This window comes from Loxodonta africana, chromosome 19, assembly GCF_030014295.1.
Source record: "Loxodonta africana isolate mLoxAfr1 chromosome 19, mLoxAfr1.hap2, whole genome shotgun sequence".
In the NCBI taxonomy this organism is placed as follows: domain Eukaryota; kingdom Metazoa; phylum Chordata; class Mammalia; order Proboscidea; family Elephantidae; genus Loxodonta; species Loxodonta africana.
In genome coordinates, this window is record NC_087360.1 from 30,840,626 (window position 1) to 30,858,196 (window position 17,571).

A 17,571-nucleotide genomic window follows, 5' to 3' on the forward strand; every position below is an offset into this window, starting at 1 on the left:
CTGGGTTCTAACCCAGACTTTGCTTAAAAAAAAAAAAGACTATCTGGGAGGCTGAATCCAGGAATCTGTAATTTTTAAATAGTGCTATGTTCTCTGATGTGCAGATAAGTTTGGGGACCCATGAGATACACAAAGAAAAACCTGGCACATAGTAGGTGCTTGCTAAATGTCAGCTTTCATATTATGTGAATGAATTTGCAATGGCATGGGACTCTTAGTGTTCACAGCTTTCAGACATATATTGCTGTGTGCCCTTGGGTAAGTTACTCGACCTCTCAGAGGCTTCCTTCTCATTAGTAAATGGGTTGAAAAGAGCAATATCTACCTCTTAGGGTTATGGTAGGTGGCAGTGGCGGTTCAGTTCTCACCTTCCATGTGGGAGACCCGGCTTTGATTCGCAGCCAATACACCTCATGCCCAGCCACCACCTGGTTGTAAGTGGAAGCTTGTGTGTTGCTATGATGCTGAACTGGTTTCATTGGAGCTTCCAGACTAAGGCAGACTAGGAAGAAAAGCCTGGCAATCTACTTCTGCAAATCAGCCAATGGATCCGAAACCCTATGGATCACAATGGTACGATTTGCAGCCAAATCATAGGGATGTTGCAGAACCGGGCTGCATCCTGTTCCAGTGTGCATAGGGTCACCACGAGTCCAGGGCCAACTTGATGGCAGCCAACAACAACAGGATTATGTTGAGAATTAGCTGAAATAATACACTCATTGCTGGCAGCAAAACCATCTGCAAATCCTGTCAACTCCAAATCAACCCCAACTTTGTCCCTTCTCTCCATCTCCATCAACAACCTCCTCACCCAGGTCCCATTTCTTCCGGCCTGAAACTGTGCCACGGCCTCCTAATGGCACCTGCTCCTCTGTACAGTCCATTCTCCACACAGCCAGGCGAGCCTCTAAACCTGAAACGCTTTATGTTACACGCTGCTGAAAATCTCCCCGTGGCTTCTCTCCCTCCTTGACGGGAAATGCAAGCCCGCCTGTTCTGATCCTTGCTTGCTTCTCCATCTCCTGGGGTGGTTTAACCGACCACCAAGCTAAACGAGACCCCCTGCAATCCCCATCCCACCGGTAACCAGCTGCCGTGCAGTCAATTCCAACTCACGTGTGTCAGAGTAGAAATGTGCTCCAGAGGGTTTCCAATGGCTGATTTTTTTGGAAGTAGATTGCCAGACCTTTCTTCCGAGGCACTTCTGGGTGAACTTGAACCTCCAACCTCTCAGTTAGCAGCTGAGTGTGGACCCTGTTTATTTGGTTTATCACCGGAATTAAGGTGTATGATGAGTCTATTTATTTGTACCATTGTTTGCTTGTCTTCTTTCCTATTAGATACAAGTTCTATGAGGGGGGACACCACACCCGCTTAATACTAAACATTATACACCTAGTATCTAGCACATCAGGAGCCCTGGTGATGCAATGGTTAAGCACTCAGCTGCTAACTGAAAGGTAGGTAGTTCAAACCCATCCAGTGGCTCCAAGGGATAAAGACCTGGTGATCTGTTCCAGTAAAGATTACAGCCTAGGAAACCCTATAGAGCAGTTCTACTCTGTCACATGGGATTGCTATGAGTCAGAATCAACCCTATGAGGAAGTTCTACTCTGTCACACAGAGTCATTATGAGTCAGAATTGACTTGACAGCTGGTGGTTTCAATCGTTTTAGCCACCTAGCCACCAGGGCTCCTTCTTAAGGTGTCAGCCAGCAGCAAAGCTAGCTTTCTCTCCCTTCCCCCTCTGCCTCTGTCCCTGGAGTCTGCAGGCAAAGGACAAATACTGTACATCAGAGAGGAGACGCAGAGATGCCCAATGTCATTGCTGCTTTATTTGATTAGCTCTGACTCCAGCATCCGGGACACGTGTGCTGGGAGCCAAAGCAACTGTACCCTGACCTCTGGTCCACGCGATCCCATGCTTATAACGATTTCCATGACAACAGCAATGGAAAGCCAAGGCTGTGAATTCCCTTTGATAGGAGCCGGATGCAGAGACGGGGAAGAAGGACTTTCAGAAGAATGAGACTCTTTGATTCAGCTTAAGGCGCCCTCATTAAATACCACTATTTTCCAAGAGCACACATTTTAACCCTGCAGAGGGAGAGTTCTTGTGTATGTAACAAAAAAGAGAAGAAAGAAAAAGAAACACAATGATTGTGATTCCATTTCAGGAACATTCACCTGAGAAGGGGGAAGGGTTAGCTGGATGCTGGGCTATCTGGACCATTTTGATGGCGATGGGGAGGGCATAGGACCCTCTGCCAAGTAGGCTGCATGAATCAGAGAGGCCAATTGACATAAGGCCAGGGAAGGAGGGGGAAGGGATGGCAATGTTTCAAGAAGGGGAAGTGTTAAAGGCAAGGGGTTGGCATGGTGTGGCTCATCCAAGGGAGGTATGTGACTCAGAGGTGACATTGATGCATGGGTACAACCCCCTCTCAGGGCACTGGGCCTCCCTGTCTGGTTCCAGCTCTCCATGGGGACAATACCAAATCCTGAATCCTTGCTACATCACTCTGCTCCGGGACCTCTCTCCCCAAGGCTCCCACCATACTGCCAGGGTCTAATCCACTCACACCTGTCTACACCAGCTGCCCTGGGCCACACTGCCTGCACCAGCACAGCCCACACATCATGTCCCCTGAGGTCCTCAGCTCCTGCCTTGGCTTTACCCTCTGACCTGCTGCTCCATCCTCCTTTGGGGCAGCCAGGGATGGTGGAGGCTGAAAGACCTGGGTTCAAATCCTAGCTCTACCACTTTCTAGCTGTGTGACTTCGTGAGCCGGTCACCTCACCTCTCTGTCACCCAATCATTTGTGAGATGGAGATGATGATTCTCACCTCACTGAGCTCCCCTGAGCACTCAATGCAACAATGTGTATAAAGTACCAGTACATGGTGGGGGCTCCAGATGGTGGCAGCTATGATCAATATCCTGTCAGGATTGGCCTCATCATTATTTTAATAGGCAATCAAATGGCTCTTGTTTGTTGTTTTTATTATTAGTATTAGACATCGTATTATTAGCACCATTACTATTTGTTTCACACCCAACCCTTGTAGCCACGCACATGCGTGCATGCGTGCACACGTGCGCGCACACACACACGCACAGACACATCCTGCACTCAGCGATTTTGACCTCAAGATCCTGATCTGCCCAGGCCTTCAAGACTGGCATTGTGCCTCATCTCGGAAGAAGGTAGCAAGCCATCACAGCTATTCATAAACCCTTCTTCCTCAGCCACTACCTCGTGTGACCCTCCTGGGCCCCCTTCCCCCATTGTTCCCAAGCCCCCTGAGGGTCTATAAAAGTTGACGTCCACGCCATGACCACGCTCACAGCCGGGAAGCAGGGCCATGCTACAGTGTCTTTGAACAGTCCTAGTGATGTCTCACCTGGCTGCAGCATCCTCCCAGCCCAGTTTTGAGGGGCCCTGCTCACACACCTGGCTGTGCACTTTCTCTAGTTCCTCCTTGCTGACTGACGTCTTAGCGTCCTCCATGGTCCCAAGAAGGAGCTGCACGTCTGACAAGAGCGCGTGGGTCCTCCTGAGATCCCTCCGAAGACGCTTCTCCACGTCAAAGTCCCGATGGCCAATCTGGAAGCCAAGAGAAGGCTCATGAGCTTAGATGCCAAAGCAGTTGCCAGGATCTGACATCTCTGAAGCCAGAGTCCCTGTGTTCAAATCCTGCCTCTGTCACTCATACACTGTGTGACCTTGTATGAGACCCATCTCTTCTCTGAACCTCAGTATCTTCATCTGCAAAATGGGAATGGCACCAACCACACAGGGCTACAGTGAAACTTAAACACATATTTAGCCTAACGCCTGACACGGAGTAACGTACAATAAAGGATTTGCTATCATTACTGTTATCACAGCCTGTATGTACCCAGCCATTTCGACTCATCTTTTGCACCAAAGTTGTCAATACAGCCTTCCCTCACCTCATCAGAGCCTGTCTCCAGGGTGCCCTCTGCTGGCAGGAGAGTGGTTACCCTTGAGGGGCAGTGACTGGACAGGTCATGAGAGGGAGTTACTTACGTGAGCTATTAATGTCATTGGTGTGGGCGCTGCTTATATGAATGTGCTCAGGTTATGAAAATTCATTGAGCTTACATGTGGAATACAGTACACTTCTCTGCATGAATGTTACGCTTAGGCTGTACACTCAGGCTGCACACATGTTTCTCTATATGTATGTTATGCCTCAGGCTATATACATAGGATGTAGTGTGCCTCTTTACATGTATGTTAACACCTCAGGCTGTACATGTGGGATACAGCATACTACCCTGCATGTACTTTACCCAAACCAGTTGCTGTCAAGACGCCTGCATGTGTGTTACATTCTAGTAATACTGTGTTGTTACTCAAGGTCTAAATCAAGTTTTCTTGATCTCTTCAGCTCGTCTAGGAGTCCCTGAGTGGTGTGAAGAGTGAACTTGCCTGGTTGCTAACTGAAAGTTTGGAGGTTCGAGTCCACCTATACGTGCCTCAGAAGAAAAGCCTGGTAATCTACTTCCAAAAGATCACAACCACTGAAAACCCTGTGGAGCACAGTTCTACTCTGACAAACATGGGTTCGCCGTGGATTGGAATCAACAGCAACTGGTAACCGATTGTTAGCTGGTCTCCTTAGCCAGTTTACAGACAAGCAAATGAGGCCATTTTCTGCAGTGAGACCTTACCCAGAAGTGAGCACATTCCTTCCCCCAGAATCCTGAATTTGTAGGCACCAGACTTCCAAGGTGACAATGGTCAAGTGTGTCCTGAAGAAACCATATTCTGTTCTTGGCACCAGGAGAGTGAGCTGAGGCCCCCTGACAACTCCCAGTCACAACAGTACAGGCTAAGACCAACCAGAAGAGGCATGGAATTCCACTGGGGCCAACACACAACACCAACAGCCAACAGCCTCCTCTAGAGAAAAGTGCTGACTTAAAAAGCAATGGCTTAGCGTCTCTGAAATAAACTAAGCCCCTTTCTCAGACTCTTCAGGAGACCAGAGGAAAGAACATGGCACCCATCATTGGACAGGGGCTCAGTTTCTACACACCTGGGCTGTATGTGTGCCTCTACACCAAGCACTAACCATTGCCCGAGATGCTCAGAATGCCCCTGGATATTCTGGAGAGAGCATGGGATTTAGAATGAGGTGACCCAGGCTTTCAACCCTGGCTCACCACTTGCTGGCAGTAGGAACCTTGGCTGGGCCATGCTACCTCTCTGAGCCTGATTCTTCATCTATAAAGAGGAGGTTTTAAAAAATCCCTGTCCTCTGTGTTGAGATAAGACAAGGATCAGATGTGAGAATGGATCAGAAAGCACTTTGTAAGCCGTCCACGGCTTTACAAATATGAGGGATTATGGGTATTGTCTGATGACCTAGAACATATTTCTCCGCATCTTACATTACTATTTCTCTACCTCTGGTTCTGAGTTCTTAAAAAATTAGTTTTTTTTTTTTTTTTTTTTTTTGCATAGTACCTCTTTGTTCACAGACGTATCTCTTAAATTATCAGATAGATAGATACCCCATACCCGTTACCGTCAAGTTGATTTCACTCATAGCAACCCTATAGGACAGAGTAGAACTGCCCTACAGGGTTTCCAAGGCTTTAAATCTTTATGGAAGCAGACTGTTACATCTTTTTCCAGCAGAGCAGCTGGTAGGTTCAAACTGCTGACCTTTCAGTAGCAGCCGAGTGCTTGACCACTGGCCCACCAGGGCTCATAGATAGATACATAGATGGATGGATGGATGGGTGGGGGGGTGGATGGAGCGATGAATGGAGGGAGGGAGGGAGGGAGGGAGGGAGGGAGGGAGGGAGGGAGGGAGGGAGGGACAGATAGAGAAAGGGACAGATGGTATATATATATATAAAAAAAAAAAAAAAAAAACCACACATACAAATCAAACCTGTTGCTGTTAAGTTGATTTCGACTCATAGTGAGCCTATAGGACAGAGTAGAACTGTCCCATAGGGTTTCCAAGGCTGTAAATCTTTATGGAAACAGACTGCCATATCTTTCTCCTGTAGAGCAGCTGGTGGGTTCAAACCACTGACCTTTCAGTTAGCAGCTGAGTGCTTAACCACTGACCCACCAGGGCCTGTTTGTAGGTTTGTAGGTAGGTAGGTAGGTGGGTGGGTAGAAGGGAGGGAGGGAGGGAGGAAGGGAAGGTGGGTGGGTGGGTAGGTAGGTAGGAAGGTAGGTAGGTAGATAGCTGGACGGATGGATAGAGAAAGACGGTATACATATATAGTGAGCCTATAGGCCACAGTAGAGCTGCCCTATAGGGTTTCCAAGGTACAGCTGCTGGATTCAAACTGTCAACTTTTTGGTTAGCAGCTGAGCCCTTAACAGTGCACCAACAGGGCTCTATGTGTGTGTGTGTGTGTGTATAATATGTGAATGATTAGCTAAGCTGAGGGCTGGGCATTGTGCCAGTCCCTTTGTCACATTATTGCATTTAATTCCTGTGACAAGCTCTTAAAAATAGACATTATTATTATAGCCTTTATAAAAGTAGTAATAGCTTACATTTATAGAGAGCTTTCTAAGTGTCAGGCACTATGTTACATACTTTATGTATATGATCGCATTCAATCCTCATACTAAATCTATGAGGCATGTAGTGTTATGATTCCCATTTTACAGATGATGAAACCAATGCTTACAGAGGTTAAGTAACTTGCCCAAGATCACACAGCTAATAAGTGGCAGAGTTGGGATATGAACCTAACTCTTCTGACTGGAAAAAGGTAGTATTAGAAAAATATACCATGGGAGAGGTATGTTTTTCTCTTTAATTAAAAAAAAAAAAAAAAGCACATGAAAGCATCACCTAGCTCCAGCTGGGAATGGGGTCCAGAAAGAGTCTTAGGAGATAAGTAGGAAGTAGCTAGGTAAAAAGGAGTCCTGGTGGTGCAATGGTTAAGCACTCAGCTACTAACTGAAAGATTGTTGGTTTGAATCCACCTAGCGCCCTGTGGGAGAAAAGACCTGGCAATCTGCTTCCATAAATATTACAGCCTAGGAAATTCTGGTGGCATAGTGATCAAGTGCTACAGCTATTAACCAAGAGGTCGGCAGTTCAAATCCACCAGGCGCTCCTTGGAAACTCTACAGGGCAGTTCTACTCTGTCCTATAGGGTCGCTTTGAGTCAGAATTGACTTGATGGCAGTGGGTTTGGTTTTTTTTTGAGCAAACCCTATGGGGCAGTTCTACTGTGTAAAACATGGGGTCACTATGAGTCAAAATTGAATCAATGGTACCCAACAATAACAAACGCTAGGTGAAGAGTCATGGGAAGGGCACTGTAGGTATAAGGCACTGCACAAGCAAAGGGAGAGGTAAGAAACAGCCTGGTATATGCATTTCTGGGTCACTGGCACGAAGGATAAAACATGGGTAGTGGGGGAGTTCACAAAGCTGAGGAAGTTACCTGGCGCCAGTTCACGTCCTAGGAGCTGTGAAGTATATAGTGTCATGGAGAAACAGAGGTACAGCTAAGAAAACTGATACATAAAGGGTTAATAATATGCCCAAGGTCATACTGTTACAAAATGGTAGTGCAGGGATTTGAACCCAGGCAGCTCAGCTCTAGAGTGCAAGTCCCTAACCACTGTACCATGGTGCCTAGTAGAACTGTTACCTGAACCCAGATTTACCAGAGTCCAGGTTTTTTTTTTTTTTACCCTGATTACATTCAAGCAGCATGCTTTGCACCTTCCTTATTTTTGTGCCAGCTCTTGCTCCGCACACATCCTAAAGTGTATGCAGAGCACTTTAATTCTCCTTTGGGGCATGTTGGCACCAGGGAGATTCCCTGATGTTAGCATTGGACGTGTATAAGAGTGGCTCAGATTCTATCATCTTCACTGCCAGAAACACTCTAAAAATGCTGTCATCATCTCCCCTTCATAATGAATTGCTACAGAGAAGGAGGGGAAACACACACACACACAACACCTCATTAGGTTAATGGGAAATAAATGTCATTCTGCAAGTTTGCATTCTACAGCACAAAAGATTCAAAATTGGCTAAAGCTGGTGAATAATTAACTGAGAAATTTAACGATGTTTAGGGTTGTTGTGGAAGACTATATTCAAACCTCAATTGTTTAACCATTTATCATAAAAGCAAATTCTTTGGAGTGGCTGTTAAATATCTGTTGCCAAAGAACTCCCTGGGAACTTTCAAAATATGATCTAAAAATATTGTTAGGAATCATCCACCCACTTCATGGAAGAGGAACTTGAGGCTCGGAGGAAGAATGTGTGTTGCTGAAGGCTGCCTGGTAAATTATTGGCAGAGCTGGACTTCCTCACAATTTGATGTAAAAAGGTGGTCCACAAAACATGGTTCTAGATAACTAGAGCTCACCACTTTTAAGAAGCATGGTGTTAGATTTTTTTGAACTGAAGATTTTTGAATAACATAGACATATTTTCAAATGCACGTTGGCCCATTAACTAGCTAGATAGTCTTGGGCAAGTTGTTTTACCTCCTTGAGCTCCATTTTCTTCATTTATATGAAGGAAACAAGGATATCGATCCCATAGCATTATTGTGAAAATTAAATGAAGTATGTTATCAAAAATTATGATTAAATATGTATCTTCAAATTTATGGGTAACCAGTAAAAGAATAGAAATATGATTTGTAGCCTCTGAGTCAGCAGTAGAACAAAAAAGGACATAGAAAATATTACCAACCTATCCAGAAGTAGGAAAAGAATAAAGAATCAAATTAAGGGGACAGTAAAATAACAATATATCTGCCACTACAATAAATATAAATGAATTAAAATCTCTATGAAAAGTTACAGATTAAAAGATTGAATTAAAAATTACCCAGTGGCTCAAAAGAAACACATGAACACACACACACACACACACACACACACACACTTGGAAAAGTTGAAAATGAAGGGATAGAAAAAGGTCTTCCAGGAAAACTGAGGAAAATAAATCAGGCAAAAATCATTCATAGAGATGAGGGACATCATAAATAATCAAAAGAATGATCCACCAAGAATAGAAAGCAGTAATAAACTTGGATGCACCTAAAATACAATTTTAAAATACAAAAAGAAAAGACTATAACAGAACTATGAACAGAACTTGGCAAAACCATAATCACGGTAGGAATACAGCAGGGCTTGCTCAGAAACAGGTAGGTCAACAGACAAAATGAAAGTTAAAAGGAAGTTTTGTTTTGTGTAATGATATTTTCCAACCTTATATTGTTTGTGCTTTTATATTTGAATATAATATTTAAGTCAAAATTAACAAGCTTGGTCCCTTTGCCCTGTATAGAATCCCAGGCCAATAAATAACTACATTATTTTCAGATCACTTGGATCATTTAATAAACTCAGCCATGAACTGGGACAACAATGAGATATCAAACATTTCATAGGAAAAAAAAAAAAAGACAGTATGCATTCTACCATGTGATATATCTATCATGCCATTAAAGTAGAAATTGACAGTAAAAAAAAATTACTCCAAAGAATCCCAGATGTTTATAAACTTAAAAATCAATTCCTAAGTCACTTATAGGTTAAAGGAGAAAATCACAAAGAATATGACAAAATGGTTCACATCTAAGGATGACACTAAAGCAGTAGTTCAAGGTAAAAGTATTACCTTAAATGGACTTAAAAAATATTTTAAATGAAATAGTAAGTACTGAAAATGAGTTAAAATTTTCAACACCAAAACTAAAAGAGGAACAAAAGAGTAAACCAAAGAAAAGAAGAAGGAAAAAGAAACAAAGACAAAGCATAAGACAAAGAAACAGAACAGGAGCTGGTTGTTTGGAAGGTTAGATAAATCTCTAGCAAGACTGAACAACAACAAACAAATGTCATAATTAAACATTACTGTGATCGAAAAGGAAACAGCTCCAAATTCAGTGGAATTTTAAAAATCCCATGGAAAAACTTTATGTCAAACTACTGGAAAAGAAACATATTAGCTACTAAAACTGACTCAATAAGGAAGAGAATTTTGGAATTTGTGTTCAATTAAAAAAAAATTACAAAAATTGGATACAGTAACCAAATATCTACCCTATCCTCTAATAGAAACTAAACTCAAATGGGTTTACAGGCAAGTTGCACTAAATCTTCAAAAACTACAAGAACCAAATTTTATAAAAAATTTGTTTCAAAAACAGTTGTAAACTCATTTTTGGAGATTAGTATAAAAATGGACAAAGACAGTATGAGAAAAGAAAACTACAAGCTAATTTTTGACCATGGCTTCAAAAAATCTAAATAAAATATCAGTTCAATAGAGCAGTATATTAAGAGGGAAAAGCATTAGGATATGCTGTTATATCCAAAATATATATAGTATACTATATTAGTAGATTAATGAGACAAGTCATAGGATTATCAACAATTTCAGAAGAAGCATCTGATAATATTCAATGACCAAACCTTATCTTTAAAAAAAATTAGAAAATTGCAAATCGAAGACTGACTTAACCTGATTAAGGTTACTTATTAAACGCACACTGCAAATATCATGCATCTGAAGAGCTTTTCCTGTTAACATCAGGGACGAGGAAAGGACACCCGCTACTTCCTCTACGATTCAATTTTATATTGGAGACCCAAGACAATGAAGTAAGGTAAGAAAAAGAAACGAGGCCTAGAAATTGAAAACGGAAAAGGCAAAGCTATTCTTATTTCCAGATAACAAGACTAGTCTATGGAGCAAATCTAAAAGAATATACAGGCAAGACATGAAAAATAGTCAAGTGTTCAGCCAGTTTGCTGGATACAAGGTCTAGATACAATAATCATAGCATTCTTATGTGCCACAGTGATGAAATAAAAAATGGAACAGAGAAAAGTATTCTATTCATAATAGCTGCTGCAACTACAAGGTCCCTAGAAATATATCTAACAAAAAAAGTTAAAGACTTTTCTGGGAAAAAAAAATATTACTGAAAGCCATTAGTAGAGAGACATGGCACGTACATGGATACAGTGGTTCCATATGTCATGGTTCCCAACTAACTTGTAAATCAATGCATTTCCAATGAAAATCACATCCGATTTTGTTATTGAATCATGCTAGGAAGATTAAAGGATCAAGAATAGACAATTTTGAAGGCAAGTGAAGTTGGGTAACCTGTCCTCCAAGATATCAAAACCCAGCAATTTTTATGTTGCAGGAATAGACAGACAAACCAAAGAACTGAATGGGGAGTCCACAAACACACTTATGGCAAGTATAGAAAAAGATTATTCATAAAATAATACAAAGGTTACTCACCTTGGGGAAAAACATGGATTCCTACCTCACACTATATACCAGAATAAAATCTAGATAGGTTAAAAACTTAAAAATCTCAAAAAGAAAACTTGGTAATTTTTAAGAAAGGTGGTAAAGTACCTTTGATCTCTAGTTAAGGAAATACATCTTAAACAAGATATGAAAGCACAAACCATAAAAAATGATCGACTGGATAGTAACCTTAGGGGGTTAGTGAGTTTACGTTAATGGAGCAGGAACAACTCAGATAAAGAGGGTGAGAACAGTTGCACAACTCAAAGAATGTAATCAATGCCACTGAACTGTACATGCAGAAATGGTTAGATTGGTTTATGTTTTGCTGTGTATATTCGACAACAAAAATAAAATAAGATTGATTGATAGGTCTATGTTACAAAAAAAAAATCAAAAGCACCTTTTATTAAATGAAGGACATTGTAAACAAAGTGAAAGGATTATCCATAGAGTAGGAGCTATTTGCAAAATATACAACCAAAAATGGATTAGATAAAGAAAAAAGCATTAGCCACTTGTATAAATTAGGATCATGAATAAAAAAAAATAAGCTATAATAAAAAAGGTGAAAGCAAAGACTCCATATAAGCAAATCACATAAAACCATAATAAACATGTGAAAAATGCACACTCTCACCAGTGATGCCCAATGAGTGGCAAAAATTTACAAATGTCACGTGTTGGTGGGGATGTAGAGAAGCAAAACCTGATACATTACTACTGAAAGTGTAAATAGCCTCAATCACTTTGGGAAACAATTTGAGCAATACCTAAAAATTTCAAACATGTACGTTCCTAAACAAAAAACTACGCAAGCAAAAAAAAAAAAAAGCATTTCATTGATTCCATCTCACGGCAACCCTATGTGTTGCAGAGTAGAACTTCTCCATAAGGTTTTCTTGGCTGTAATCTATATGGAAGCAGGTCACCAGGCCTTTCTTCTGTGGCACTGCCGGGTAGGTCGGAACTACCAACCTTCAGTTTAGTAGTCCAGTGCAAACCATTTACACCACCCAGGGACTTTGTACATTCCTAAAACCAAATCTGTTGCCATCAAGTTGATTCCGACCCATGGCGACCGTAAAACTGCCCCATAGGGTTTCCAAGGAGCGACTGCAGATTTGAATTGCCGACATTTTGGTTAGCAGCCGTAACTCTTAACCACTATGCCACCAGGGTTTCCTTTACCTTCCTAGGAACCAGCAATTCCTCTTGTAGATATATACCCTTGAGAAACACTTGACCATGTGCATGGTGAGACGTATGTAAGAATATGTACTGCAGTTTAGTGTTAGAGTGGAAGCAGCTAAGTAGCCATCAATAGAAGAATGGGATTTAAAAACAATTAAATACTGTATAGTAGTAAAATGAATGAACTAGAGCTCCCTGTATCAACACGGACTACTCAGAAACATAGTATTAAAGGAGACAAAGCAGAGTGCAGAATCATATGTGATGTATGTAGTTCAAGTTTAAGTACACGTACAAGGGCATTACACGCTCCGACCTCAGGACAATGATTATCTCTGGGGAGGGAAGGAAGGAAAGAGGGAAGGCAAGGAGGAAGAGAGGGCAGTGAGATTAGGAAGGGACACCAAGGGGCCACCGACTGTTGTTTCAATGTTTTGTTTCCTTAAAAACATCTGAATGAAATATGGCAAACTGTTAATTTATGTGATCCCTGGGTGTTTGGTACATGACTGTCAATTATATTATTTGCTATGCTTTTCCATATGTTTGGAAAATGTCATCATAAAAAAACATTTTAAAATTATGCTATGTGATAATGCATTAAAAGTCTCTAGCTCGGTGACTAACACAAAGTTCGTATTTTAGTATAGATCTCAAGTCCCTTTTCTTTAAACGCACAACTTCTTTTATGTTAGCAGTACGTATAAAAACCTTTCTTTATTGGGTTACCTATTTTGTTTTCTCAAATGGACTATGCTGAATATATTGCAACCTTCTCCCAATGAGTCCAGGCTTTCATTCTGGAATCAGGGATTGGCCTGTGCTCTCACGCCCAATGTTAAAGGAACAACCTCAACTGCCCCAATTTGCTCAGCTGAAAAATGAGAAAACCTGGAGAAGGAAGGAGATATAGCTCTCCTGGATTCTGCTTCCAGCCTCCCTCTCCACTACTGTGATACTGCTCCAGCATTCATTCATTTAAGCATTTAAAAAAACAAACAAACCCACAAGCACCTATTTCCTGAACGTGTGGCCACTCTCCATGACCATTTAAAGGGGCCGCTTTCCTCTGTGAATAAAGTGAATGACTTTTGGAGAAGGATATTGATAGCAAGAGTATTATAAGTTAACAGACCATAAGCAAATACATGAAATATATTCCAGGACACTTTAAGAAAAATTGTAGGTCTCCAGCAGTGGGATTTTTTCATAGCAGTGGGCATTAAAAAAACAAACACCCGTTGCCATCAAGTCAATTCTAACTCATAGCAACCCTATAGGACAGAGCAGAACTGCCCCATGGAGTTTCCAAGAAGCACCTGGTGGATTCGAACTGCCAACCTTTTGGTTACCAGACATAGCTCTTAACCACTACGCCACCAGGGTTTCTGGGCTCTAGCATAGGCAGAGAAAAATATTTGGGGGACAGAGGAATGTTTCCTCCTAATGCCAAACTCAGAAGCTGGCTCTGTGCTCTCTGGCTGCTTTAGATCCCCCAGGGGACATTTAGCAAGGTCTGTAGATATTTCTTGTTATCTATCACAACTGTTTGGGGGTTGTTACTGGCATCTCATGGATAAAGGCCAGAGATGCTGCTCAACTTCCCCAGTGCACAGGAGAGCCCCCAGCACAAAGAATGATCTTGTACAAAATGTCAAGAGTGCTGCTGTTGAGAAAGAACCCTGGTGGACAGTGATGGCAAGAACCCAAGGCTCTGTTCTCCAGAAGCTCAGAGCAGTTAACCAGCTTACCCAAAGCTATATCACCCAAAGCCATGTTTATAGAAGTGGCCCACTGGTTGCCATTGACCTCATGTATACAGAGCATAGGACTGTGCTCCACAGAGTTTTCAAGGCTGTGGCCTTTGCAGATCGCCAGGCCTCTCTTCTGAGGCACCTCTGAGTGGGTTTGAACTGCCAACCTTTAGGTTAGCAGTCGAGCACTTAACTGTTTGCACCATCCAGGCACTCCTACATGATCTAAAGCTAGATTTGACTGATTCCGAGCCTGGCTGGCCCTTTGCTGCTCTAGCAAAAGTTTTGTTCTTATGGTGCCAGCCCTGAGCTCAGAGGCCATTCACATTCACCCCCATTAAAGTGAGGGCTGTCTACACTCTCCCTGACAGCCGCCAACCCTGTCTGTAGCTCCTGGCTGGGGCAACTGTTATTTGCTTGGGTTCTTCCAAGAACTGAGATCTTTGCCGACATCTACAGGTCTCCTTTGAATGGCCAGTGAGTCTGAGCAGGGACCTAGTTGGTGTGAAGCAGGCAGTTGTAGGGAGCAGGGGGTGGCCAGCTGAAAGCCAGTTCCTAGCCTTTTCTGATGAGAGGGATGCTCCCCTTCCAGCTGACCTCCCCATGAATCCGTCTCTCTAACAGGCTCAGAGGCACGGTGAGCACAAGCGTGTCTTCCCCACGTCTGCTGGTGTCTTCCTCCTTACCTGATCACAGAGGGTTCCAATCAAGCCTTCCAAGTCTTGCTTCTCATGGAGGACCATCTGCTTCTCCTCATATTCTTGCTCTAGCTGCATTTCCAGCTGACGGAGCTGTAGGTACAAAGGGAGAGGCATGTACAAGGTAAATGGACTCCACTGCACACACCAAACAGCAGGGACCCTTGAGGAGGCTATGGGGCTGCTGGCCCCTTGCCCAGCTCCACAAAGGCTGCTGTAGTGACTGGGACCCATGGCTGTCAACTCAATTCCAACTCATGGTGGCCCCATGTGTTATAGAACAGAACCACTCCATAGAGTTTTCCTGGCTATAATCTTACGGAAGTAGATCGCCAGGTCTTTCTTTTTCAATACCAGTGGGTGGGTTCAAACCGCCAACCTTTAGGCTAGTAGTTGAGCCCAAACCAACTGCACCACCCAGGGACCTTAGTGATTGGAAAGGGGCACCTATGTTGGAGGACTCAGGAGCTGGCCTGAAAGCTTGGGAGCTGGCCAATTACAGGGATCCCCCTTGTCGTTCTCCCATAAAGTCAGTACCGCTGCTCCCCAGTCCCCCACCCAGACAGAAGGGATATCTCGCTCTTATATCCACTTGACTATTTATATGTCCTTGCACTCTGACCTTGCTCAACATTATATGCAACATATTAAAATGCATCTGTCTCCCTTATTAAACATACTATGGTGTAGTAAAAAAAAAAAATTACATTTGAGATTATTTGTCTAGGAGGAATTCATTTAATTTACAATTGGCTGTGATTTCTCCAAAATTATCCAGCAAACTGAGGCACTGTTGTGGACTAACCAGTTAAAAACCTGCTGCCGTCAAGTTGGCTCCAACTCATGGTAACCTCATATGTATCAAAGCAGAAATGTGCTGCATAGGCTTTTCAATGGCTGGGTTTTCAGAAGTAGATTGCCAGGGCTTTCTTCCTAGGCACTTTGGAAGACTTAAACCTCTAACCTTTTGGTTAACTGCCGAGTGTGCTAACCGTTTGCACCACCCAGGGACGGTCTACTCTAGCTGTGTTTATCCCCCACTGCTCAGTCTGTCTTGTATATGTTACTGCATCCCTTTCATCCTCCCACTTGTCCCTGTGTCATTAATTAATGACTCTATTTCACAGATGGTCAAACTAAGCCCCAGAGAGGTCCAAAGATTCATGTTCTAAGGCAATAGTTACAGAAAGGAGTTATCGGCCTGTCTCCTGGCCCCAGCTCTTTCTGCCAACTCAGACAGCCATCAGCTTCCCATCTAGGTGGCTGACAATTGATTTCCTGCCATGCTGAGAGATAGACTGAGCAGAACAGCCACTAGAATGTGAAGTCTATGTTAGTGTCTGTTGTAAGGAGAAAAAAACCTTCCCCTGACCTCGCTCTCTCCCTTTATAAATCTGCCCACAGAAAAGCCTCAGGAGGGTCTGGGTCATATTTCCAACTCGCCAGGGCCCTGGCTCAGGGCACACGCCATCAGACCTTGGGATTCTTGGAATGGACAAGAAATTTGTGCAACCTTCACCTGAGAGGACTTGAGCAGGGGCTGGGGCTTCCATCTCCTGGTCCACAGAGGAAAAAAATAAAGAAACAACTGATTGTATAGAAAGCAGGCTCATTTCAGAACTTTCTTTTAAGAGTGAGAAGTACAATGCACTCTGCTCACGTCCACTTTTAGAATGAAGACTAGAAAAGCTAAAACTCATTTTGAAAAATATACAAGATAATAAAAATATTTTTTTTATTAAGCCAGCAAAGTTTTCTGAAGTGTCTTCTGTAGAATACTGCTCCACCGTGGTGTTCGTTGATATGATATGATTTCGAGGGGAAGGGAGAGGGAAGTCCACTCTAGAATAAGTGTGGGAGTTGTTAATAGGTTCCTCACTGCTGGACTTATCAGAGCCTTTGGTAAGCTCATGTACATTATAGATCACAGGGCAACTAGAGAATGCAGTATTGCCCACAGCTGACTTCTATCAAGTGCTTCCTAAATGGCCTTCCATGGACCAAGCATTTGGGGAAAAAAATAAAGTTAAAAAACTAGTGTTTTGGTGTTCTGGTTAAGAGTCTGGGCTTTGGAGTCCAACTCTGCTACCTCTCAGTTGGGTAAGCTTGAGAAAGTCACTTCACCTTTCTGCAGTCCAGTTTCCTTACCTGCAGAGCCAGGAAAATACATCCTTACAGAGTTCTCCTGAGTATCTAGAGCTCCCTGACTCCAAGTCTGGGTCGCTACGAGTTGGGCCCAACTCAATGGTATCTAACAACAACAACAAGCCTGGCTGGCCCTTGGCTGCCTCTAGCGAAAGTCGTGTTCTTATGGTGCCAGCCCTGAGCTCAGAGACCATTCACATTCACCCTCATTAAACTGAGGGCTGTGTACACTCCTGACAGCTGCTGAAGACAAGGCAATCCTGTCTATAGCTCCTGGCTGGGCCAACTCTATCACTCACGTGGGTTCTTCCAACAACTGAGCTGTTTGTTGACATCTGCAGGTCTCCTTTGAAGCGCAAGACGTAAAGGTAGACATAAAGAACCCAGCCTGGTGCCTGGCACCCAGTGGTTGTTCAAAAATGCCATTCATTCTTTCCTAAATATAAACATT

At 42.9% G+C, this 17,571-nt stretch overlaps 1 protein-coding gene across 2 annotated transcripts in view; it reads right to left on the reverse strand.

Moving 5' to 3' along the window:
• MYO18B (myosin XVIIIB) overlaps nucleotides 1-17,571 on the reverse strand; it is a 305,824-nt gene that overhangs the window by 123,623 nt on the left and 164,630 nt on the right. For both annotated transcript variants that reach the window (XM_064272527.1, XM_064272528.1), the window contains exons 30-31: nucleotides 14,964-15,068; nucleotides 3,460-3,612 (exon numbers count right to left, since the gene is read on the reverse strand). In XM_064272527.1, coding sequence (XP_064128597.1) covers nucleotides 3,460-3,612; nucleotides 14,964-15,068 — 258 coding nt within the window. The remainder of the gene's footprint in view (nucleotides 1-3,459; nucleotides 3,613-14,963; nucleotides 15,069-17,571) is intronic.